The sequence below is a fragment of the Procambarus clarkii genome, chromosome 30, assembly GCF_040958095.1.
Source record: "Procambarus clarkii isolate CNS0578487 chromosome 30, FALCON_Pclarkii_2.0, whole genome shotgun sequence".
NCBI classification, from domain to species: domain Eukaryota; kingdom Metazoa; phylum Arthropoda; class Malacostraca; order Decapoda; family Cambaridae; genus Procambarus; species Procambarus clarkii.
In genome coordinates, this window is record NC_091179.1 from 33,366,283 (window position 1) to 33,393,099 (window position 26,817).

The 26,817-nt window shown below is 40.7% G+C and overlaps 1 protein-coding gene across 1 annotated transcript in view; it reads right to left on the reverse strand.

Annotated features, from left to right (window-relative positions):
- Nucleotides 1-181: 181 nt before the first annotated feature.
- Nucleotides 182-26,817, reverse strand: part of LOC138370036 (S-antigen protein-like) — an 84,789-nt gene continuing 58,153 nt past the window's right edge. Inside the window, exon 3 of the mRNA XM_069333811.1 lies at nucleotides 182-559. Within this exon, the coding sequence (XP_069189912.1) occupies nucleotides 182-559 (378 nt within the window). The remainder of the gene's footprint in view (nucleotides 560-26,817) is intronic.

Consider the following 26,817-nt stretch of genomic DNA (forward strand, 5'->3'; position numbering starts at 1 on the left):
AAGTGCCTTGCCCTCATTTTCCATGTCCTTGCCCTCATAATCCCCCTCCTTGCCCTCATATTCCCGCTCCTTGCCCTCATATTCCAGTTCCTTACCCTCATATTCCACCTCCATGCCCTCATATTCCCGCTCCTTGCCCTCATATTCCTGCTCCTTGCCCTCATATTCCCGCTCCTTGCCCTCATATTACAACGCCTTGCCCCTCATATTCCCGCTTATTTCCCTCATATTCCCGCTCCTTGCCCTCATATTCCCGCTCCTTGCCCTCATAATCCCCCTCTTTGCCCTCATATTCCCGCTCCTTGCCCTCATATTCCCGCTCCTTGCCCTCATATGCCCGCTCCTTGCCCTCATATTCCCGGTCCTTGCCCTCATATTCCCGCTCCTTGCCCTCATATTCCCGCTCCTTGCCCTCATATTCCCGCTCATTGCCCTCATATGCCCGCTCCTTGCCCTCATATTCCCGCTCCTTGTCCTCATATTCCCGCTCCCTGCCCTCATATTCCGGCTCATTGCCCTCATATTCCCGCTCCTTGCCCTCATATTCCCGCTCCTTGCCCTATTATGCCCGCTCCTTGCCCTCATATTCCAGTTCCTTACTCTTCTATCACAGCTCGTAAACTTGTTCTCATATCCGTTCCAAATGCTATAATTATCCTGACACTGAGCTTTCTTTTATTTATTTATTTATTTATTTATTTATTTATATACAAGAAGGTACATTGGGTTTGTGAGAATACATTGAATAGTACAGTATTTACAATCTTGTAAAGTCACTAGTACGCGCAGCGTTTCAGGCAGGTCTTTCTTCTGATAATTACTTTCCCCTAACTTTAACTTGGGCACAAACAGAAGGCCTGGTTACATGATAACATTAAAGAGCTCAAGATTTTTTAGCACGGAAAGTAGGCCTAGATAATAAAAGCAGGGGAAGGCTGGTGACCAGAATAGACAGGATTGATGACAAGAACAGACAGCGTTTATGACCAGAACCAACTGTGTTGACGACCACATTATACAGGGATGACGACCACAACGGACAGTGTTGACGACCACAACGGACAGTGTTGAAGACCACAACAGTGTTAAGGACCAAAACAGTGTTAACGACCACAACAGACAGTGTTGACAACCACAAAAGACTGGGTTGATGACCAAAATAGACAGCTTTGACGACCACAACAGTGTTGACGACACCAAGAGACAGTGTTGACGACCACAACAGACAGTGTTGACGACCACAACAGACAGTGTTGACGACCACAACAGACAGTGTTGACGACCACAACAGACAGTGTTGACGACCACAACAGAGTTGACGACCACAACAAACAGTGTTGACGACCACAACAGAGTTGACGACCACAACAAACAGTGTTGACGACCACAACAAACAGTGTTAACGACCACAATAAAGAGAGTTGACGACCGAACAGACAGTGTTGATGACCACAACAGACAGAGTTGACAACCACAACAGAAAGTGTTGACGACCACAACAGAAAGTGTTGACGACCACAACAGTGTTGACGACCACAACCGACAGTGTTGACGACCACAACAGAAAGTCTTGACGACCACAACAGTGTTGACGACCACAACAGAAAGTGTTGACGACCACAACAGTGTTGACGACCACAACAGAAAGTGTTGACGACCACAACAAACAGTGTTAACGACCACAATAAAGAGAGTTGACGACCGAACAGACAGTGTTGATGACCACAACAGACAGAGTTGACAACCACAACAGAAAGTGTTGACGACCACAACAGAAAGTGTTGACGACCACAACAGTGTTGACGACCACAACAGAAAGTGTTGACGACCACAACAGACAGTGTTGACGACCACAACAGAAAGTGTTGACGACCACAACAGACAGTGTTGACGACCACAACAGACAGTGTTGACGACCACAACATAAAGTGTTGACAACCACAACAGACAGAGTTGACGAACACAACAGACAGTGTTGACGACCACAACAGACAGTGTTGACGACCACAACATAAAGTGTTGACAACCACAACAGACAGAGTTGACGAACACAACAGACAGTGTTGACGACCACAATAGTGTTGACGACCACAACAGTGTTGACGACCACAACAGACAGTGTTGACGACCACAACAGACAGTGTTGACGAACACAACAGACAGTGTTGACGACCACAATAGTGTTGACGACCACAACAGTGTTGACGACCACAACAGTGTTGACGACCACAACAGACAGTGTTGACGACCACAACAGTGTTGACGACCACAACAGACAGTGTTGACGACCACAACAGTGTTGACGACCACAACAGACAGTGTTGACGAACACAACAGACAGTGTTGACGACCACAACAGTGTTGACGACCACAACAGTGTTGACGACCACAACAGACAGTGTTGACGACCACAACAGACAGTGTTGACGACCATAACAGTGTTGACGACCACAACAGACAGTGTTGACGACCACAACAGATAGTGTTGACGACCACAACAGTGTTGACGACCATAACAGACATTGTTGACGACCACAACAGACAGAGTTAACGAACACAACAGACAGTGTTGACGACCACAACAGACAGTGTTGACGACCACAACAGACAGTGTTGACGACCACAACAGATAGTGTTGACGACCACAACAGTGTTGACGACAGTAGTAGGGTGTAAGACGCACAGACGATTTTTTTTTTTGGGCGGAGGACCCCTGTGCGGTGTAAGACGCACAGACGATTTTTTTTTTCTGGGCGAAAAAATCGTCTGTGTGGCTTAGGGTTTTCAGGTGAATTTAGAAATCGTCTGAGTGGCTTGGGGGGTTCCGGGTGAATTTGGGGAGTCACAGATTTGGAAGTAAGGAATTCTTATGAGGAAAATAATTTCTGAGATTTTAGAAGTTTGTTAAGGTTTCTTATGATGAAAATAAGTAGGAAAATCTTAATGAAAAGTTTTAGAAAAAATCGTGTTTGTGTCACAGCATTTCCAGGTAAACTCTATGGACAACCTTTGGCCGTTTTCAATCACACATTTTCAAAGAGCATTTTCAGAGAATATTGTCTTAGACGTTTTGTTAAGGAAAACGTACAACTTAGCCATAACACTTAGTTTTATATCCATTTACGGCTATTTCATCTGTAAAGACCAAATTGAACAGAGTCCAGTTTTCTAGCAAATTTCATCAGTGTCCTGTAATCTGTGAAAATTTGACAGAGTCCAGTTCTTGATCGAAATTCATCAGAGTCCAGTTTTCTAGCAAATTCGTCAGAGTCTACTTTGTGAGCAAAATTAGTCAGAGACAGTTTTAAGCTCAAATTTCATCAGAGTCCAGTTTATACCGAAAATTCGCCAGAGTCTACTTTGAGAGCAAATTTCATCAGTGTCCTGTAATCTGTGAAAATGTGACAGAGTCCAGTTCTTGATCGAAATTCATCAGAGTCCAGTTTTCTAGCAAATTCGTCAGAGTCTACTTTGTGAGCAAAATTAGTCAGAGACAGTTTTAAGCTCAAATTTCATCAGAGTCCAGTTTATACCGAAAATTCGCCAGAGTCTACTTTGAGAGCAAATTTCATCAGTGTCCTGTAATCTGTGAAAATGTGACAGAGTCCAGTTCTTGATCGAAATTCATCAGAGTCCAGTTTTCTAGCAAATTCGTCAGAGTCTACTTTGTGAGCAAAATTAGTCAGAGACAGTTTTAAGCTCAAATTTCATCAGAGTCCAGTTTATACCGAAAATTCGCCAGAGTCTACTTTGAGAGCAAATTTCATCAGTGTCCTGTAATCTGTGAAAATGTGACAGAGTCCAGTTCTTGATCGAAATTCATCAGAGTCCAGTTTTCTAGCAAAATTCGCCAGAGTCTACTTTGTGCCAAAATATTCAGAGTCCAGTTCATGATCGAAATTAATCAGAGTCTAATTAAAGACCCAAATTTGGCAGAGACCACATTTTCGCTGCTAGCAGTCCAATCCCCCTAAAATTTTAAACAGTCATATTTCAGACGTAGTAAATAAGATCAAGTCAGTTACAGAGCTCCAGCTCTTGTCCCCCTGTATTTTCATATTTTCTCGATATTCAGCTGCGTTCTCCACATTTTGTCCATGTTTTCTGTGTTCATTCCATGTTCTACAAATGTTCACAGCATGCTCAGTTCAATTCTTTTCACCTGTTTTTTTCTCATTTTTTTCTGTAATCTTTCTCTTAGTCTCATTATGTTCTCTACAAATTCTAGTCATATTTTCTATGTACATCATATGTTCTCTGTATAACTTTTATACTCAATATTCATGTTCTCAATGTTCTAGCTTGTTCTTCACACGTTCAGTGTTCATTCTTTGTATTCCCTATGTTCCTTATCATGTCTTCATATTCTCTATAAGTTCATATTCCCTGCTTGTTCACTCTATTCATCAACTTTTTCTTACATGTTTTCTGTGTTCACCGTATGTTCACTATGTTCATTCCCTTACTTATCCTCATTTTTTTTTTATGTTCTTTGTTTCTTCCATTCACTAACTAGTTCTTTGTCAAATAATAGCATCAGCAATACAGTTCCCTCAACAATTTTAGTCACCAAGTTTTATTTTCAAAACTATATCAAAGTAATTCTCGTTGTCAACTTAATAGTTCTACCAACCCCGTTCTTAAACAAATCTACACTTTATTCAGTTCCAAATTTACAAAAGACAAACCTTTCTTGTAACTTCTTAACTAAAAATCTTTCGCCATCAACTGAAACATAGTCACTTTCCTCATTTCTCAACTAACTTATTATCCAATCAACCAAAAATTGTCAAAGGAATCTTTCCAACACTGTTCATAACTAAACTTATTCCCTAGTCATCAGAAAATAACCGTGTTCTTCATGTTTCATTCTCATTTCATAACTAAAAAATCTTTCGCCAATCAACTAAAAAACATAGTCACTTTCGTCATTTCTCAACTAAACTTATTATCCAGTCAACTAAAAATAGTCAGAAATATCCTCGTTCAACACTGTTCTTAACTAAAACAACCTTTCTCTTAGCTAAAAATTGTCAAAGGAAACTTTTTCAGCACTTTCTTAACAGGCGCTATGTTTCATCAAGAAAAATTGTCAAAGGAAACTTTCCAAAACTGTTCATAACTAGCTTTTATCCATCGTCAATCAACTAAAATAATAACTTTCATCATTTCTTAACTAAACATATTCCCCATTCATCAGAAAATAACCGTGTTCATCATGTTTCATTGTCATTTCTTAACTAAAATTATCCGCCAATCATCAGAAAAAGTCATGTTCATCATGTTTTGTCTTTTGCTCAACTAAAAGTATTCATCGGTCAACTAAAAATAGTTACTTCATCATGTTTCCTTGTCATTTCTTAACTGAAATATCACTTCTCTCATCTGAAAATAGTCAGGAATAACCTCATTCAACACCGTTCTTAACTAAAACAGCCTTTCGCTTAGCTAAAAATTGTCAAAGGATTCTTTTCAGCACTGTTCATAACTAACTTTATCCATCGTCAAGTAAGAAAATATAGTCAAAGATATCTATCATCGTCGTTCTTAACTGACATTTATACTTTGTGGAGCACTAAAATAGTCAAATGTAACTTTTTCAACACTTTCGTAACTAAAATTATATGTCGCTAAGTAAGAAAAATAGTCAAAGGTGCTCTCCGTTACACCAAAGTTACTCTTCGAGAAATCAAAGACACTCTTCAATACATCAAGGACTTACTCAAAGACACCAAAGTTACACTCTAAGACATCCTTCGAGACATCAAAGACTTCCTTAAGACTTCAATGGGACTCTTCCATTCATCAAAGACATTCTCTAAGCCCTCAAAGTTATTCTCAGCACAATCAAAAGTTATTCCAAGACAACAAAAGTTATTCTCAGAACAATCAAAAGTTATTCCAAGACAACAAAAGTCATTCTCAGAGCTATCAAAATTATTCTCGGAGTCATCAAAAGGTATTCTCTAACTCACTTTTGGTCATTAAAGTTAATTTCTATGTTATAAAAGTTTGTCTCAGAGACATCTAAAGTTAATCTTAGAGTTATCAAATGTAATATCTAACTCTCTTTTGTTCATCAAAGTTGATCTCAGAGTTAACAAAGGTAATCTCTAACTCACTCTCGTTCATCAAAGTTGTTTCAAAGACATCAAAGTTATTCAAAGAGCTAACAAAAGTTATTCTCAGAGTCACCTTCGTTCTTCAGAGAAACTTTCCAAAACATCTTTATTCATCAAAGTTATTCTCAGAGGCATAAAAGTCATTCTCAGAGCTATCAAACTTGTTCTCAAAGTCATCAAACTTATTCACAGAGTCATCAAAGTTAATCTAAGACATCATTTTTCATCAAAGATATTCTCTCTAAACATCAATGTTGTTCTCTAAGACATAAAAGTTATTCTCAGAGTCACCTTCGTTCGTCAGAGAAACTTTCAAAACATCTTTGTTCATCAAACTTGTTTTCAAAGTCATCAAAAGTTAATCTAAGACATCTTCTTTCATCAAAGTTATTTTCAGAGACATCTAAAGTTATTCTCAGAGCTATCAAACTTGTTCTCAGAGTCATCAAATGTTATTCTCGAAGTCATCAAAGTTATTTTCAGAGACATCTAAAGTTAATTTCTATGTTATAAAGTTATTCTCAGAGACATCTAAAGTTAATCTTGGTCATCAAAGTTGTTCTCTAAACATCAATGTTGTTCTCCAAGACATCAAAGATGTTCTCAAAATCATAAAAGTTATTCCCAGAGCTATCAAAGTTAATCTCAGAGTTATCCAAAGATATTCTCATGTCCACAAAAGTTATTCCAAGAGACGTCAAAGTTGTTTCAAAGACATCAAAGTTAATCTCAGAGTTATCCAAAGACATTCTCAGAGACATCTAAAGTTATTCTCTAAGACATCAAAGTTGTTCTAAGAGTTATCAAAGTTATTCTCAGTCATGATATGTTATTCTCTAACTCACTTCCATTCATCAAAGACATTCTCTAAGTCCTGAAAGTTATTCTCTAAGACAACAAAGTCTTTCTCAGAGCTACCAAAGATGTTCTCTAAATCATAAAAGTTAATCTTAACTCACCTTCGTTCATTAGAGAAACTTTCCAATCCATATTCGTTGACCAGAGTTATTCTCAGAGTCATCAAAGCGATCTCTAATTCATCTTCGTTCTCCAAAGTTGTTCTCTAAGACACCTTCATTCATCAAAGAAACTCTCCTTCTTCCATCATGTTATTCTTTAAGACATCTTCAGTCATAAAATTTTCTCTCCAAAATGTAACTAGTTCAGCTTTTCATACCAAACCTGCATTTCTGTTAAAACATATTTTCTTAGTTGCTTTACCCTAAAACTGTTCTCTGAACTACACTGTTCAAACCTACGTAACCTATCCTCTCCACCCAATGTTACTTAGTTAACGTAACGTTCCTAAACCTAACTTTACCTATCCTAACATAACTTACCTTACCTTCCATAACTTAACCTAACTTTACCTATCCTAACTTAACTTACCTAACTTATTCTGCTTAACATAACTTACCTTACCTTCCCTAACTTAACCTATCCTAACTTAACTTACCTTTCATAACCTAACTTTACCTAACATAACTTACCTTACCTTCCCTAACTTAACCTAACTTTACCTATCCTAACATAACTTACCTTACCTTCCATAACTTAACCTAACTTTACCTATCCTAACTTAACTTACCTAACTTATTCTGCTTAACATAACTTACCTTACCTTCCCTATCTTACCTAACTTTACCTATCCTATCCTAACCTAACTTGTCTTACCTAACTTAATCTTACTTTCCCAAACTGATGTATCCTAACTTATCTAGTCCAACCAGACATGATCTAACTTAAGTATTCCTTCTTGTCTTTTGTGTTTCGTCAATCATTGTCTCATTCATTTACTCATTTCATTAGTTAATTTCTCAAATGGACGTTTTGCATTTCAAGTGTTATTTGTTTAAGATTGGATATTTATGCATTTCAAAGAATTATAATTTCTCAAATGGACGTTTTTGCATTTCAAGTGCTATTTGTTAGAGATTGGATATTTAAGCATTTCAAAGAATTTTTGTTATATATGGGCATTTACTCATTTCAAGGGATAATTTCTCAAATGGACGTTTTTGCATTTCAAGTGTTATTTTGTTTAAGATTGGGTATTTAACCATTTCAAAGGATTTTTGTTATATATGGGAACTTACTCGTTTCAAGGGCTAATTTCTCAAATGGTCATTTTTGCAGATCAAGGGTTATTTGTTAAAGTTCATCAAGTTGCCCATAAGTTGTATTAGTAGGTTCTATCTTATGTTCTTATTCCCCAACCCTTTAACCTAACCTTTCAGATGTAGTTTGTTGAATATATTATCCTTTTCCTAACCTTTCAGATGTAGTTTTGTTTCTCCTTTTTGTATATTTTTACCCAAACCCACCATCCCACTTAACCATCTTTCCTTCTTTACTTTGATTCTCCTACTCCTTCTAACCCTCCTTTTCTATCTCTCTCCCTTATTCTCTCTCTTCCTCCCCCTCTCTCTCCCTCATTTGCTCAAATGCTCTCTTGTTTCTCAAATTCAAGTCTTATTGCTCCCATTCTCACACCCTCATTCTCATTCACTTAGTTTTTCTTTTTCTCAATTCAAGTCTTAGTGCTCCCATGCCCACACTCTCTCTCGTTCTCTCTTCTTTGGTCCCATTTTCTTCCGCCCCCTCTCTCTTACTCCTTGCTCTTCTTTCATGCTCTCACTCCCTTGAGCTCTTGTTTCTCAATTTCAAGTCTTAGTAGATCTGATTCTTTACTATTGTAATTTTATTATTACTATGATAAAGAATGAACTTATATGTGAAAACAAAGTAAAGAAGGAAAGAAGGTTAAGTGGGATGGTGGGTTTGGGTAAAAATATACAAAAAGGAGAAACAAAACTACATCTGAAAGGTTAGGAAAAGGATAATATATTCAACAAACTACATCTGAAAGGTTAGGTTAAAGGGTTGGGGAATAAGAACATAAGATAGAACCTACTAATACAACTTATGGGCAACTTGATGAACTTTAACAAATAACCCTTGATCTGCAAAAATGACCATTTGAGAAATTAGCCCTTGAAACGAGTAAGTTCCCATATATAACAAAAATCCTTTGAAATGGTTAAATACCCAATCTTAAACAAAATAACACTTGAAATGCAAAAACGTCCATTTGAGAAATTATCCCTTGAAATGAGTAAATGCCCATATATAACAAAAATTCTTTGAAATGCTTAAATATCCAATCTCTAACAAATAGCACTTGAAATGCAAAAACGTCCATTTGAGAAATTATAATTCTTTGAAATGCATAAATATCCAATCTTAAACAAATAACACTTGAAATGCAAAACGTCCATTTGAGAAATTAACTAATGAAATGAGTAAATGAATGAGACAATGATTGACGAAACACAAAAGACAAGAAGGAATACTTAAGTTAGATCATGTCTGGTTGGACTAGATAAGTTAGGATACATCAGTTTGGGAAAGTAAGATTAAGTTAGGTAAGACAAGTTAGGTTAGGATAGGATAGGTAAAGTTAGGTAAGATAGGGAAGGTAAGGTAAGTTATGTTAAGCAGAATAAGTTAGGTAAGTTAAGTTAGGATAGGTAAAGTTAGGTTAAGTTATGGAAGGTAAGGTAAGTTATGTTAGGATAGGTAAAGTTAGGTTAAGATAGGGAAGGTAAGGTAAGTTATGTTAGGTAAAGTTAGGTTATGAAAGGTAAGTTAAGTTAGGATAGGTAAAGTTAGGTTAAGTTAGGGAAGGTAAGGTAAGTTATGTTAAGCAGAATAAGTTAGGTAAGTTAAGTTAGGATAGGTAAAGTTAGGTTAAGTTATGGAAGGTAAGGTAAGTTATGTTAGGATAGGTAAAGTTAGGTTTAGGAACGTTACGTTAACTAAGTAACATTGGGTGGAGAGGATAGGTTACGTAGGTTTGAACAGTGTAGTTCAGAGAACAGTTTTAGGGTAAAGCAACTAAGAAAATATGTTTTAACAGAAATGCAGGTTTGGTATGAAAAGCTGAACTAGTTACATTTTGGAGAGAAAATTTTATGACTGAAGATGTCTTAAAGAATAACATGATGGAAGAAGGAGAGTTTCTTTGATGAATGAAGGTGTCTTAGAGAACAACTTTGGAGAACGAAGATGAATTAGAGATCGCTTTGATGACTCTGAGAATAACTCTGGTCAACGAATATGGATTGGAAAGTTTCTCTAATGAACGAAGGTGAGTTAAGATTAACTTTTATGATTTAGAGAACATCTTTGGTAGCTCTGAGAAAGACTTTGTTGTCTTAGAGAATAACTTTCAGGACTTAGAGAATGTCTTTGATGAATGGAAGTGAGTTAGAGAATAACATATCATGACTGAGAATAACTTTGATAACTCTTAGAACAACTTTGATGTCTTAGAGAATAACTTTAGATGTCTCTGAGAATGTCTTTGGATAACTCTGAGATTAACTTTGATGTCTTTGAAACAACTTTGACGTCTCTTGGAATAACTTTTGTGGACATGAGAATATCTTTGGATAACTCTGAGATTAACTTTGATAGCTCTGGGAATAACTTTTATGATTTTGAGAACATCTTTGATGTCTTGGAGAACAACATTGATGTTTAGAGAACAACTTTGATGACCAAGATTAACTTTAGATGTCTCTGAGAATAACTTTATAACATAGAAATTAACTTTAGATGTCTCTGAAAATAACTTTGATGACTTCGAGAATAACATTTGATGACTCTGAGAACAAGTTTGATAGCTCTGAGAATAACTTTAGATGTCTCTGAAAATAACTTTGATGAAAGAAGATGTCTTAGATTAACTTTTGATGACTTTGAAAACAAGTTTGATGAACAAAGATGTTTTGAAAGTTTCTCTGACGAACGAAGGTGACTCTGAGAATAACTTTTATGTCTTAGAGAACAACATTGATGTTTAGAGAGAATATCTTTGATGAAAAATGATGTCTTAGATTAACTTTGATGACTCTGTGAATAAGTTTGATGACTTTGAGAACAAGTTTGATAGCTCTGAGAATGACTTTTATGCCTCTGAGAATAACTTTGATGAATAAAGATGTTTTGGAAAGTTTCTCTGAAGAACGAAGGTGACTCTGAGAATAACTTTTGTTAGCTCTTTGAATAACTTTGATGTCTTTGAAACAACTTTGATGAACGAGAGTGAGTTAGAGATTACCTTTGTTAACTCTGAGATCAACTTTGATGAACAAAAGAGAGTTAGATATTACATTTGATAACTCTAAGATTAACTTTAGATGTCTCTGAGACAAACTTTTATAACATAGAAATTAACTTTAATGACCAAAAGTGAGTTAGAGAATACCTTTTGATGACTCCGAGAATAATTTTGATAGCTCTGCGAATGACTTTTGTTGTCTTGGAATAACTTTTGATTGTTCTGAGAATAACTTTTGTTGTCTTGGAATAACTTTTGATTGTGCTGAGAATAACTTTGAGGGCTTAGAGAATGTCTTTGATGAATGGAAGAGTCCCATTGAAGTCTTAAGGAAGTCTTTGATGTCTCGAAGGATGTCTTAGAGTGTAACTTTGGTGTCTTTGAGTAAGTCCTTGATGTATTGAAGAGTGTCTTTGATTTCTCGAAGAGTAACTTTGGTGTAACGGAGAGCACCTTTGACTATTTTTCTTACTTAGCGACATATAATTTTAGTTACGAAAGTGTTGAAAAAGTTACATTTGACTATTTTAGTGTTCCACAAAGTATAAATGTCAGTTAAGAACGACGATGATAGATATCTTTGACTATATTTTCTTACTTGACGATGGATAAAGTTAGTTATGAACAGTGCTGAAAAGAATCCTTTGACAATTTTTAGCTAAGCGAAAGGCTGTTTTAGTTAAGAACGGTGTTGAATGAGGTTATTCCTGACTATTTTCAGATGAGAGAAGTGATATTTCAGTTAAGAAATGACAAGGAAACATGATGAAGTAACTATTTTTAGTTGACCGATGAATACTTTTAGTTGAGCAAAAGACAAAACATGATGAACATGACTTTTTCTGATGATTGGCGGATAATTTTAGTTAAGAAATGACAATGAAACATGATGAACACGGTTATTTTCTGATGAATGGGGAATATGTTTAGTTAAGAAATGATGAAAGTTATTATTTTAGTTGATTGACGATGGATAAAAGCTAGTTATGAACAGTTTTGGAAAGTTTCCTTTGACAATTTTTCTTGATGAAACATAGCGCCTGTTAAGAAAGTGCTGAAAAAGTTTCCTTTGACAATTTTTAGCTAAGAGAAAGGTTGTTTTAGTTAAGAACAGTGTTGAACGAGGATATTTCTGACTATTTTTAGTTGACTGGATAATAAGTTTAGTTGAGAAATGACGAAAGTGACTATGTTTTTTAGTTGATTGGCGAAAGATTTTTTAGTTATGAAATGACAATGAAACATGAAGAACACGGTTATTTTCTGATGACTAGGGAATAAGTTTAGTTATGAACAGTGTTGGAAAGATTCCTTTGACAATTTTTGGTTGATTGGATAATAAGTTAGTTGAGAAATGAGGAAAGTGACTATGTTTCAGTTGATGGCGAAAGATTTTTAGTTAAGAAGTTACAAGAAAGGTTTGTCTTTTGTAAATTTGGAACTGAATAAAGTGTAGATTTGTTTAAGAACGGGGTTGGTAGAACTATTAAGTTGACAACGAGAATTACTTTGATATAGTTTTGAAAATAAAACTTGGTGACTAAAATTGTTGAGGGAACTGTATTGCTGATGCTATTATTTGACAAAGAACTAGTTAGTGAATGGAAGAAACAAAGAACATAAAAAAAAATGAGGATAAGTAAGGGAATGAACATAGTGAACATACGGTGAACACAGAAAACATGTAAGAAAAAGTTGATGAATAGAGTGAACAAGCAGGGAATATGAACTTATAGAGAATATGAAGACATGATAAGGAACATAGGGAATACAAAGAATGAACACTGAACGTGTGAAGAACAAGCTAGAACATTGAGAACATGAATATTGAGTATAAAAGTTATACAGAGAACATATGATGTACATAGAAAATATGACTAGAATTTGTAGAGAACATAATGAGACTAAGAGAAAGATTACAGAAAAAAATGAGAAAAAAACAGGTGAAAAGAATTGAACTGAGCATGCTGTGAACATTTGTAGAACATGGAATGAACACAGAAAACATGGACAAAATGTGGAGAACGCAGCTGAATATCGAGAAAATATGAAAATACAGGGGGACAAGAGCTGGAGCTCTGTAACTGACTTGATCTTATTTACTACGTCTGAAATATGACTGTTTAAAATTTTAGGGGGATTGGACTGCTAGCAGCGAAAATGTGGTCTCTGCCAAATTTGGGTCTTTAATTAGACTCTGATTAATTTCGATCATGAACTGGACTCTGAATATTTTGGCACAAAGTAGACTCTGGCGAATTTTGCTAGAAAACTGGACTCTGATGAATTTCGATCAAGAACTGGACTCTGTCACATTTTCACAGATTACAGGACACTGATGAAATTTGCTCTCAAAGTAGACTCTGGCGAATTTTCGGTATAAACTGGACTCTGATGAAATTTGAGCTTAAAACTGTCTCTGACTAATTTTGCTCACAAAGTAGACTCTGACGAATTTGCTAGAAAACTGGACTCTGATGAATTTCGATCAAGAACTGGACTCTGTCACATTTTCACAGATTACAGGACACTGATGAAATTTGCTCTCAAAGTAGACTCTGGCGAATTTTCGGTATAAACTGGACTCTGATGAAATTTGAGCTTAAAACTGTCTCTGACTAATTTTGCTCACAAAGTAGACTCTGACGAATTTGCTAGAAAACTGGACTCTGATGAATTTCGATCAAGAACTGGACTCTGTCACATTTTCACAGATTACAGGACACTGATGAAATTTGCTCTCAAAGTAGACTCTGGCGAATTTTCGGTATAAACTGGACTCTGATGAAATTTGAGCTTAAAACTGTCTCTGACTAATTTTGCTCACAAAGTAGACTCTGACGAATTTGCTAGAAAACTGGACTCTGATGAATTTCGATCAAGAACTGGACTCTGTCAAATTTTCACAGATTACAGGACACTGATGAAATTTGCTAGAAAACTGGACTCTGTTCAATTTGGTCTTTACAGATGAAATAGCCGTAAATGGATATAAAACTAAGTGTTATGGCTAAGTTGTACGTTTTCCTTAACAAAACGTCTAAGACAATATTCTCTGAAAATGCTCTTTGAAAATGTGTGATTGAAAACGGGCAAAGGTTGTCCATAGAGTTTACCTGGAAATGCTGTGACACAAACACGATTTTTTCTAAAACTTTTCATTAAGATTTTCCTACTTATTTTCATCATAAGAAACCTTAACAAACTTCTAAAATCTCAGAAATTATTTTCCTCATAAGAATTCCTTACTTCCAAATCTGTGACTCCCCAAATTCACCCGGAACCCCCCAAGCCACTCAGACGATTTCTAAATTCACCTGAAAACCCTAAGCCACACAGACGATTTTTTCGCCCAGAAAAAAAAAATCGTCTGTGCGTCTTACACCGCACAGGGGTCCTCCGCCCAAAAAAAAAAATCGTCTGTGCGTCTTACACCCTACTACTGACGACCATAACAGACATTGTTGACGACCACAACAGACAGAGTTAACGAACACAACAGACAGTGTTGACGACCACAACAGTGTTGACGACCACAACAGACAGTGTTGACGACCACAACAGTGTTGACGACCAGAACAGACAGTGTTGACGACCACAACAGTGTTGACGACCACAACAGACAGTGTTGACGACCACAACAGTGTTGACGACCACAACAGACAGTGTTGACGACCACAACAGACAGTGTTGACGACCACAACAGTGTTGACGACCACAACAGACAGTGTTGACGACCACAACAGTGTTGACGACCACAACAAACAGTGTTGACGACCACAACAGACAGTGTTGACGACCACAACAGTTTTGACGACCACAACAAACAGTGTTGACGACCAAAACAGTGTTGACGACCACAACAGTGTTGACGACCACAACAGTGTTGACGACCACAACAGACATTGTTGACGACCACAACAGACAGTGTTGACGACCACAACAGTGTTGACGACCACAACAGACATTGTTGACGACCACAACAGATAGTGTTGACGACCACAACAGAAAGTGTTGACGACCACAACAGTGTTGACGACCACAACAGACAGTGTTGACGACCACAACAGATAGTGTTGACGACCACAACAGTGTTGACGACCACAACAGTGTTGACGACCACAACAGACATTGTTGACGACCACAACAGATAGTGTTGACGACCACAACAGCTAGTGTTGACGACCACAACAGACAGTGTTGACGACCACAACAGTGTTGACGACCACAACAGACAGTGTTGACGACCACAACATTGTTGACGACCACAACAGATAGTGTTGACGACCACAACAGACAGTGTTGACGACCACAACAGACAGTGTTGACGACCACAACAGACAGTGTTGACGACCACAACAGACATTGTTGACGACCACAACAGACAGTGTTGACGACCACAACAGACAGTGTTGACGACCACAACAGACAGTGTTGACGACCACAAGAGACAGTGTTGATGACCACAACAGACAGTGTTGACGACCACAACAGTTTTGACGACCACAACAAACAGTGTTGACGACCAAAACAGACAGTGTTGACGACCACAACAGACAGTGTTGACGACCACAACAGACAGTGTTGACGACCACAACAGTGTTGACGACCACAACAGTGTTGACGACCACAACAGACAGTGTTGACAACCACAACAGACAGAGTTGACAACCACAACAGACAGAGTTGACAACCACAACAGACAATGTTGACGACCACAACAGACAGGGTTGACGACCACAACAGACAATGTTGACGACCACAACAGTGTTCACCACAGCAGAGAGTGCTCACCACAACAGACAGTGTTCACCACAACAGAGAGTGTTCACCACAACAGACAGTGTTTTCCACAACATAGAGTGTTCACCACAACAGACAGTGTTCACCACAATAGCGTTCACCACAACAGACAGTGTTCACCACAGCAGACAGTGTTCACCACAGCAGAGAGTGTTCACCACAACAGACAGTGTTCACCACAACAGACAGTGTTCACCACAACAGATAGTGTTCACCACAACATAGAGTGTTCACCACAACAGACAGTGTTCACCACAACATATAGTGTTCACCACAACAGACAGCGTTCACCACAACAGACAGTGTTCACCACAACAGACAGTGTTCACCACAACAGTGTTCACCACAACAGACAGTGTTCACCACAACAGACAGCGTTCACCACAACAGACAATGTTCACCACAGCAGAGAGTGTTCACCACAACAGACAGTGTTCACCACAACATAGAGTGTTCACCACAACAGACAGTGTTCACCACAACAGACAGTGTTCACCACAACAGAGAGTGTTCACCACAACAGACAGTGTTCACCACAACAGACAGTGTTCACCACAGCAGAGAGTGCTCACCACAACAGACAGTGTTCACCACAACATAGAGTGTTCACCACAACAAACAGTGTTCACCACAACATAGAGTGTTCACCACAACATAGAGTGTTCACCACAACAGTGTTCACCACAACAAACAGTGTTCACCACAACAGACAGTGTTCACCACAACAGACAGTGTTCACCACAACTGACAGTGTTCTCCACATCAGATAGTGTTCACCACAACAGACAGTGTTCACCACAACATAGAGTGTTCACCACAACAGTGTTCACCACAACAGTGTTCACCACAACATGCTGTTGACCGCTGCCACAGTTGTAATAACCCCTCCACTCTTTTCCTTTTCTCTCTCAATACCCCAACTTAATACTGCTTACTGATCACTGTGACCCTCACTGACCTACAACCACAAGTCACAAGACCCTCACAAGACCTACAACCTACAAACTCATATTAAAACTAAAATAATAAATGAGGGGAAGCAACAAATGAAGGGTTTATTCAATTTAATAATGATGAATAAAAACTTATATTTACACTGCCACCTGACATGAGTGTGTTTGGATTACTCATCACCCAAGAAGGACAGAAATCAGTAATCATGAAATTCAAGAGCATAGGAATCTTTGTAAATAATGCTTAAGGAATTAATTGTAAATTTTTACTTTGCTTATTGAGGATTCATGGGCAACTCTAATATCCATGAAATAGAGAAGAACACAGGATTTCCAGTACCACACATTAAACACCACATATAAACATGACTCAGCATTAATTAATAACCAAAAGGAAGGGGGGGTGGGACAATTAACTAAGCCAGAAAATACATTAATACACTTTACTTATTAACTGACATTAAATATTTATATTCAATTGGAATATCTCTAAGAGGCAATACTCTAATTATCCCTAAGAGGCAATATCACCGGAGTGTGCAATAACTTTGATGTACCAAAACTCAGAGAGACATTACCTTATTCCTGCAAAAACCGGCCAAAGATGTTGAATGGCTTTCCCATGCAGGTCATTAGACCTAACAAACTTCAAGTGGAAACAAGCTACACCCATTCTAAAGTTCCTTAGGTCCAATTAAACCCCCCGCCTCTCAAAGTCTCGAGCCAATGAATTCAAAGTCCTGCTCTATGTCTTGAACCAGCCAGCCAAAATGCCCTGACTAGCTCCGCCCGTAGGCCTCCTTGGCTTCCACCAATCAAGGATCCTGGCTAGGCTGTAGGCATGTCCTGAAAGTTATGTTTTACTCCTGTAGAATTCTGGCTCATTCCCACGCTCACTTCCCAGATGAACGCGGGCAGGGACTATGAATATGGCCCCGGCTGAGTTTTATTGGACCTTAATTTGTCGATGGCTATAGCGGAGGCGGAGGAGAGGGGAAGGAGGGGGGGGGGGTTGAGAGGGAAATGAGTGGGAATGGAGTGGGGGTAGAGTGGGCCAGGAATGAGAGGGACTGTCCAGCCTCCAGAGGTCTCCTGACTCAGAACCGTTCACTTGAACCGTTGGTGACAGGAAGGCCCGACGGGGAGGTGGGGAAGAATGACTCAGGAAGGTGAAGGGGGGGAGGGGAAGCTATGGTCTGTACACAGATCACTACAACAACAGTGTTGACCACAAAAGTGATGACCACAACAGTATTGACCACAACAGCGTTGACCACAATAGTGTTGACCCACAACAGAGTTGACCACAACAGTGTTGACCACAACAATGTTGACCACAACAGACAGTGTTGACCACAACAGTATTGACCACAACAGTGTTGACCACAATAGTGTTGACCCACAACATACAGAGTTGACCACAACAGACAGTGTTGACGACAACAGACAGTATTGACAACAATAGTGTTGACCACAACCGACAGTATTAACCACAACAGTGTTGATAATAACAAACAGTGTTCACGGCCACAACATACAGTGTTGACCACAACAGACAGTGTTGACCACAACTGTGTTAACCACAACAGTGTTGACAACAACAGTGTTGACCACAACAGACAGTGTTGACCACAACAGTGTTGACCACAACCGACAGTGCTGACCTCAACAGACAGTGCTGACCACAACTGACCGTGTTGACCACAACAGACAGTGTTGACCACAACAGACAGTGTTCACTACAACAGACAGTGTTGACCACAACAGACAGTGCTGACCACAACCGACAGTGTTGACCACCACAGACAGTGCCTACCACAACAGTGTTGACCACAACAGACAGTGTTGACCACAACAGACAGTGTTGACCACAACAGCGTTGACCACAACAGACAGTGTTGACCACAACAGTGTTGATAACAACAGTGTTGACGACCACAACAGTGCTGTCCACAAAAAACAGTGTTGACCACAACAGACAGTGCTGACCACAACAGACAGTGCTGACCACAACAGACAGTGCTGACCACAACAGTGTTGACGACCACAACAGACAGTGTTGACCACAACAGACAGTGTTGACCACAGCAGTGTTGACCACAACAGTGTTGACCACAACAGTGTTGACCACAACAGTGTTGACCACAACAGACAGTGTTGACCACAACAGAAAGTGTTGACCACAACAGACAGTGCTGACCACAACAGACAGTGTTGACCACCACAGACAGTGCCTACCACAACAGTGTTGACCACAACAGACAGTGTTGACCACAACAGTGTTGACCACAACAGTGTTGACCACAACAGACAGTGTTGACCACAACAGACAGTGTTGACCACAACAGTGTTGACCACAACAGTGTTGACCACAACAGACAGTGTTGTCCACAAAAGACAGTGTTGACCACAACAGTGTTGACCACAACAAACAGTGCTGACCACAACAGACAGTGCTGACCACAACAGTGTTGACGACCACAACAGACAGTATTGACCACAACAGACAGTGTTGACCACAGCAGTGTTGACCAAAACAGTGTTGACTACAACAGTGTTGACCACAACAGTGTTGACCACAACAGACAGTGCTGACCACAACAATGTTGACCACAACAATGTTGACCACAACAGTGTTGATCACAACAGACAGTGTTGACCACAACATGCAGTGTTGACCACAACAGACAGTATTGACCACAACAGTGTTGACCACAACAGACAGTGTTGACCCACAACAGAGAGTGTTGACCACAACAGACAGTATTGACCACAACAGTGTTGACCACAACAGACAGTGTTGACCACAACAGACAGTATTGACCACAACAGTGTTGACCACAACAGACAGTATTGACCACAACAGTGTTGACCACAACAGACCGTGTTGACCACCACAGACAGTGCCTACCACAACAGTGTTGACAACAACAGACAGTGTTGACCACAAAAGTGTTGACCACAACAGACAGTGTTGACCACAACAGACAGTGCTGACCACAACAATGTTGACCACAACAGTGTTGATCACAACAGACAGTGTTGACCTCAACAGGCAGTGTTGACCACAACAGACAGTATTGACCACAACTGTGTTGACCACAACAGACAGTGTTGACCACAACAGACAGTGTTGACCACAACAGACAGTATTGACCACAACAGTGTTGACCACAACAGACAGTATTGACCACAAGTGTGTTGACCACAACAGACTGTGTTGACCACCACAGACAGTGCCTACCACAACAGTGTTGACAACAACAGACAGTGTTGACCACAAAAGTGTTGACCACAACAGACAGTGTTGACCACAACAGACAGTGTTGACCACCACAGACAGTGCCTACCACAACAGTGTTGACAACAACAGACAGTGTTGACCACAATAGTGTTGACCACAACAGACAGTGTTGACCACAACAGAAAGTGTTGACCACAACAGACAGTGCTGACCACAACAGACAGTGTTGACCACCACAGACAGTGCCTACCACAACAGTGTTGACCACAACAGTGTTGACTACAACAGACAGTGTTGACCACAACAGACAGTGTTGACCACAACAGTGTTGACAACAACAGTGTTGAAGACCACAACAGTGTTGTCCACAAAAGACAGTGTTGACCACAACAGTGTTGACCACAACAAACAGTGCTGACCACAACAGACAGTGCTGACCACAACAGTGTTGACGACCACAACAGACAGTATTGACCACAACAGACAGTGTTGACCACAGCAGTGTTGACTACAACAGTGTTGACCACAACAGTGTTGACCACAACAGTGTTGACCACAACAGACAGTGTTGACCAAAACAGACAATGCTGACCACAACAGTGTTGACCACAACAGTGTTGATCACAACAGACAGTGTTGACCACAACAGGCAGTGTTGACCAAAACAGACAGTATTGACCACAACAGTTTTGACCACAACAGACAGTGTTGACCACAACAGACAGTGTTGACCACAACAGTGTTGACCACAACAGTGTTGACCACAACAGTGTTGACCACAACAGACAGTGTTGACCCACAACAGACAGTGTTGACTACAACAGACAGTATTGACCACAACAGTGTTGACCATAACAGACAGTATTGACCACAACAGTGTTGACCACAACCGACTGTGTTGTCCACCACAGACAGTGCCTACCACAACAGTGTTGAAAATAACAGACAGTGTTGACCACAACAGTGTTGACCACCACAGACAGTGCCTACCACAACAGTGTTGACAACAACAGACAGTGTTGACCACAACAGTGTTGACCACAACAGATAGTGTTGACCACAACAGTGTTGACAACAACAGTATTGACGACCACAACAGTGTTGTCCACAAAAGACAGTGTCGACCACAACAGTGTTGACCACAACAGTGTCGACCACAACAGTGTCGACCACAACAGTGTTGACTACAACAAACAGTGCTGACCACAACAGACAGTGCTGACCTCAACAGTGTTGACGACCACAACAGACAGTATTGACCACAACAGACAGTGTTGACCACAGCCGTGTTGACCACAACAGTGCTGACCACAACAGTGTTGACCACAACAGACAGTGTTGACCACAACAGACAGTGCTGACCACAACAGTGTTGACCACAACAGTGTTGACCACAACAGGCAGTGTTGACCACAACAGACAGTATTGACCACACCAGTGTTGACCACAACAGTGTTGACTACAACAAACAGTGTTGACCACAACAGACAGTACTGACCACAACAGTGTTGACCACAACAGACAGTATTGACCACAACAGTGTTGACCATAACAAACAGTGTTGACGGCCATAACAGTGTTGACCACAACTGTGTTGACCACAAGAGACAGTGTTGACCACAACAGTGTTGACCACAACAGACAGTGTTGACGACCACAAGAGTGTTGACCACAACATACAGTATTGACCACAACAGTGTTGACCACAACAGTGTTGACCACAACAGTGTTGACCCATAACAGACAATGTTGACCACAACATTGTTGACCACAACAGGGTTGACCCACAACAGACAGAGTTGACCACAACATATAGTGTTGACCACAACAGTGTTGACCACAACAATGTTGACCACAACAGACAGTGTTGACCACAACAGACAGTATTGACCACAACAGTGTTGACCATAACAAACAGTGTTGACGGCCACAACATATAGTGTTGACCACAACAGACAGTGTTGAACACAACTGTGTTGACCACAACAGACAGTGTTGACCACAACAGTGTTGACCGCAACAGACAGTGTTGACGACCACAACAGTGTTGACCACAACAGTGTTGACCACAACAGTGTTGACCACAACAGACAGTGCTCACGACCACAACAGACAGTGTTGACCACAACAGACAGTGTTGACCACAACAGTGTTGACCACAACAGTGTTAACCACAACAGACAGTGTTAACCACAACAGACAGTGTTGACTACAACAGTGTTAACCACAACAGTGATGACCACAACAGTGTTGACCACAACAGACTGTGTTGACCACAACAGACAGTGCTGACCACAACAGTGTTCACCACAACAGTGTTGACCACACCAGACAGTGTTGACCACACCAGACAGTATTGACCACAACAGTGTTGACGACCACAACAGTGTTGATAACAACAGACAGTATTGACCACAACAGTGTTGATACCAACAGACAGTATTGACCACAACAGTGTTGACCACAACAGACAGTGTTGACGACAACAACAGACAGTGTTGACTACAACAGTGTTAGCCACAACAGTGATGACCACAACAGACAGTGTTAACTACAACAGTGTTAACCACAACAGTGATGACCACAACAGTGTTGACCATAAAAGACTGTGTTGACCACAACAGTGTTCACCACAATAATGTTGAGCACAACAGACAGTGTTGACCACACCAGACAGTGCTGACCACAACAGACAGTGTTGACCACAACAGTGATGGCCACAACAGTGTTGACCACAACAGACAGTGTTGACCACAACAGTGTTGACCACAACCGACAGTGCTGACCACAACAGTGTTGACCACAACAGTGTTGACCACAACAGTGTTGACCACAACAGGCAGTGTTGACCACAACAGACAGTATTGACCACAACAGTGTTGACCACAACAGACAGTGTTGACCACAACAGTGTTGACCACAACAGTGTTGACCCACAACAGACAGTGTTGACGACAACAGACAGTATTGACCACAACAGTGTTGATCACAACGGACAGTGTTGACATCAACAGACAGTATTGACCACAACAGTGTTGACCACAACAGACAGTGTTGACCACAACAGTGTTTACCCACAACAGACAGTGTTGACCACAACAGTGTTGACCACAACAGTGTTGACCCACAACAGACAGAGTTGACCACAACAGATAGTGTTGACCACAACAATGTTGACCACAACAGAGAAAGTTGACCACAACAGATAGTATTGACCACAACAGTGTTGACCACAACAGACAGTATTGACCATAACAAACAGTGTTGACGGCCACAACAGTGTTGATGACCACAACATACAGTGTTGACCACAACAGTGTTAACCACAACAGTGATGACCACAACAGACAGTGTTAACCACAACAGACAGTGTTGACTACAACAGTGTTAACCACAACAGTGATGACCACAACAGTGTTGACCACAACGGACTGTGTTAACCTCAACAGTGTTCACCAAAATAGTGTTGAGCACAACAGACAGTGTTGACCACAACAGACAGTGCTGACCACAACATTGTTCACCACAACAGTGTTGACCACACCAGACAGTGCTGACCACAACAGACAGTGTTGACCACAACAGTGATGGCCACAACAGTGTTGACCACAACAGACAGTGTTGACCACAACCGACAGTGCTGACCATAACAGACAGTGTTGACCACAACAGACAGTGCTGACCTCAACAGACAGTGCTGACCACAACTGACCGTGTTGACCACAACAGACAGTGTTGACCACAACAGACAGTGCTGACCACAACAGACAGTGCTGACCACAACAGACAGTGCTGACCACAACAGTGTTGACGACCACAACAGACAGTGTTGACCACAACAGACAGTGTTGACCACAGCAGTGTTGACCACAACAGTGTTGACCACAACAGTGTTGACCACAACAGTGTTGACCACAACAGACAGTGTTGACCACAACAGAAAGTGTTGACCACAACAGACAGTGCTGACCACAACAGTGTTGACCACCACAGACAGTGCCTACCACAACAGTGTTGACCACAACAGACAGTGTTGACCACAACAGTGTTGACCACAACAGTGTTGACCACAACAGACAGTGTTGACCACAACAGACAGTGTTGACCACAACAGTGTTGACAACAACAGTGTTGACTACAACAGTGTTGATCACAACAGACAGTGTTGACCACAACAGGCAGTGTTGACCACAACAGACAGTGTTGACCCACAACAGACAGTGTTGACCACAACAGACAGTATTGACCACAACAGTGTTGACCACAACAGACAGTGTTGACCACAACAGACAGTATTGACCACAACAGTGTTGATCACAACATACAGTATTGACCACAACAGTGTTGACCACAACAGACTGTGTTGACCACCACAGACAGTGCCTACCACAACAGTGTTGACAACAACAGACAGTGTTGACCACAAAAGTGTTGACAACAACAGACAGTGTTGACCACAACAGACAGTGCTGACCACAACAATGTTGACCACAACAGTGTTGATCACAACAGACAGTGTTGACCACAACAGGCAGTGTTGACCACAACAGACAGTATTGACCACAACTGTGTTGACCACAACAGTGTTGACCACAACAGACAGTGTTGACCACAACAGACAGTGCTGACCACAACAATGTTGACCACAACAGTGTTGATCACACCAGACAGTGTTGACCACAACAGATAGTGTTGACCACAACAGACAGTATTGACCACAACTGTGTTGACCACAACAGTGTTGACCACAACAGACAGTGTTGACCACAACAGACAGTGTTGACCACAACAGACAGTATTGACCACAACAGTGTTGACCACAACAGACAGTGTTGACCACAACAGACAGTATTGACCACAAGAGTGTTGACCACAACAGATTGCGTTGACCACCACAGACAGTGCCTACCACAACAGTGTTGACAACAACAGACAGTGTTGACCACAAAAGTGTTGACCACAACAGACAGTGTTGACCACAACAGACAGTGTTGACCACCAAAGACAGTGCCTGCCACAACAGTGTTGACAACAACAGACAGTGTTGACCACAATAGTGTTGACCACAACAGACAGTGTTGACCACAACAGAGAGTGTTGACCACAACAGACAGTGCTGACCACAACAGACAGTGTTGACCACCACAGACAGTGCCTACCACAACAGTGTTGACCACAACAGACAGTGTTGACCACAACAGTGTTGACAACAACAGTGTTGAAGACCACAACAGTGTTGTCCACAAAAGACAGTGTTGACCACAACAAACAGTGCTGACCACAACAGACAGTGCTGACCACAACAGTGTTGACGACCACAATAGACAGTATTGACCACAACAGACAGTGTTGACCACAGCAGTGTTGACTACAACAGTGTTGACCACAACAGTGTTGACCACAACAGACAGTGTTGACCACAACAGACAATGCTGACCACAACAGTGTTGACCACAACAGTGTTGATCACAACAGACAGTGTTGACCACAACAGGCAGTGTTGACCAAAACAGACAGTATTGACCACAACAGTTTTGACCACAACAGACAGTGTTGACCACAAAAGGCAGTGTTGACCACAACAGACAGTATTGACCACAACAGTGTTGACCACAACAGTGTTGACCACAACAGACAGTGTTGACCCACAACAGACAGTGTTGACTACAACAGACAGTATTGACCACAACAGTGTTGACCATAACAGACAGTATTGACCACAACAGTGTTGACCACAACCGACTGTGTTGTCCACCACAGACAGTGCCTACCACAACAGTGTTGAAAATAACAGACAGTGTTGACCACAACAGTGTTGACCACCACAGACAGTGCCTACCACAACAGTGTTGACAACAACAGACAGTGTTGACCACAACAGATAGTGTTGACCACAACAGTGTTGACAACAACAGTATTGACGACCACAACAGTGTTGTCCACAAAAGACAGTGTCGACCACAACAGTGTTGACCACAACAGTGTCGACCACAACAGTGTCGACCACAACAGTGTTGACTACAACAAACAGTGCTGACCACAACAGACAGTGCTGACCTCAACAGTGTTGACGACCACAACAGACAGTATTGACCACAACAGACAGTGTTGACCACAGCCGTGTTGACCACAACAGTGTTGACCACAACAGACAGTGTTGACCACAACAGACAGTGCTGACCACAACAGTGTTGACCACAACAGTGTTGACCACAACAGGCAGTGTTGACCACAACAGACAGTATTGACCACAACAGTGTTGACCACAACAGTGTTGACCAGAACGGTGTTGACTACAACAGACAGTGTTGACCACAACAGACAGTATTGACCACAACAGTGTTGACCACAACAGACAGTATTGACCACAACAGTGTTGACCATAACAAACAGTGTTGACGGCCACAACAGACAGTGTTGACCACAACTGTGTTGACCACAACTGTGTTGACCACAAGAGACAGTGTTGACCACAACAGTGTTGGCCACAACAGACAGTGTTGACGACCACAAGAGTGTTGACCACAACATACAGTATTGACCACAACAGTTTTGACCACAACAGTGTTG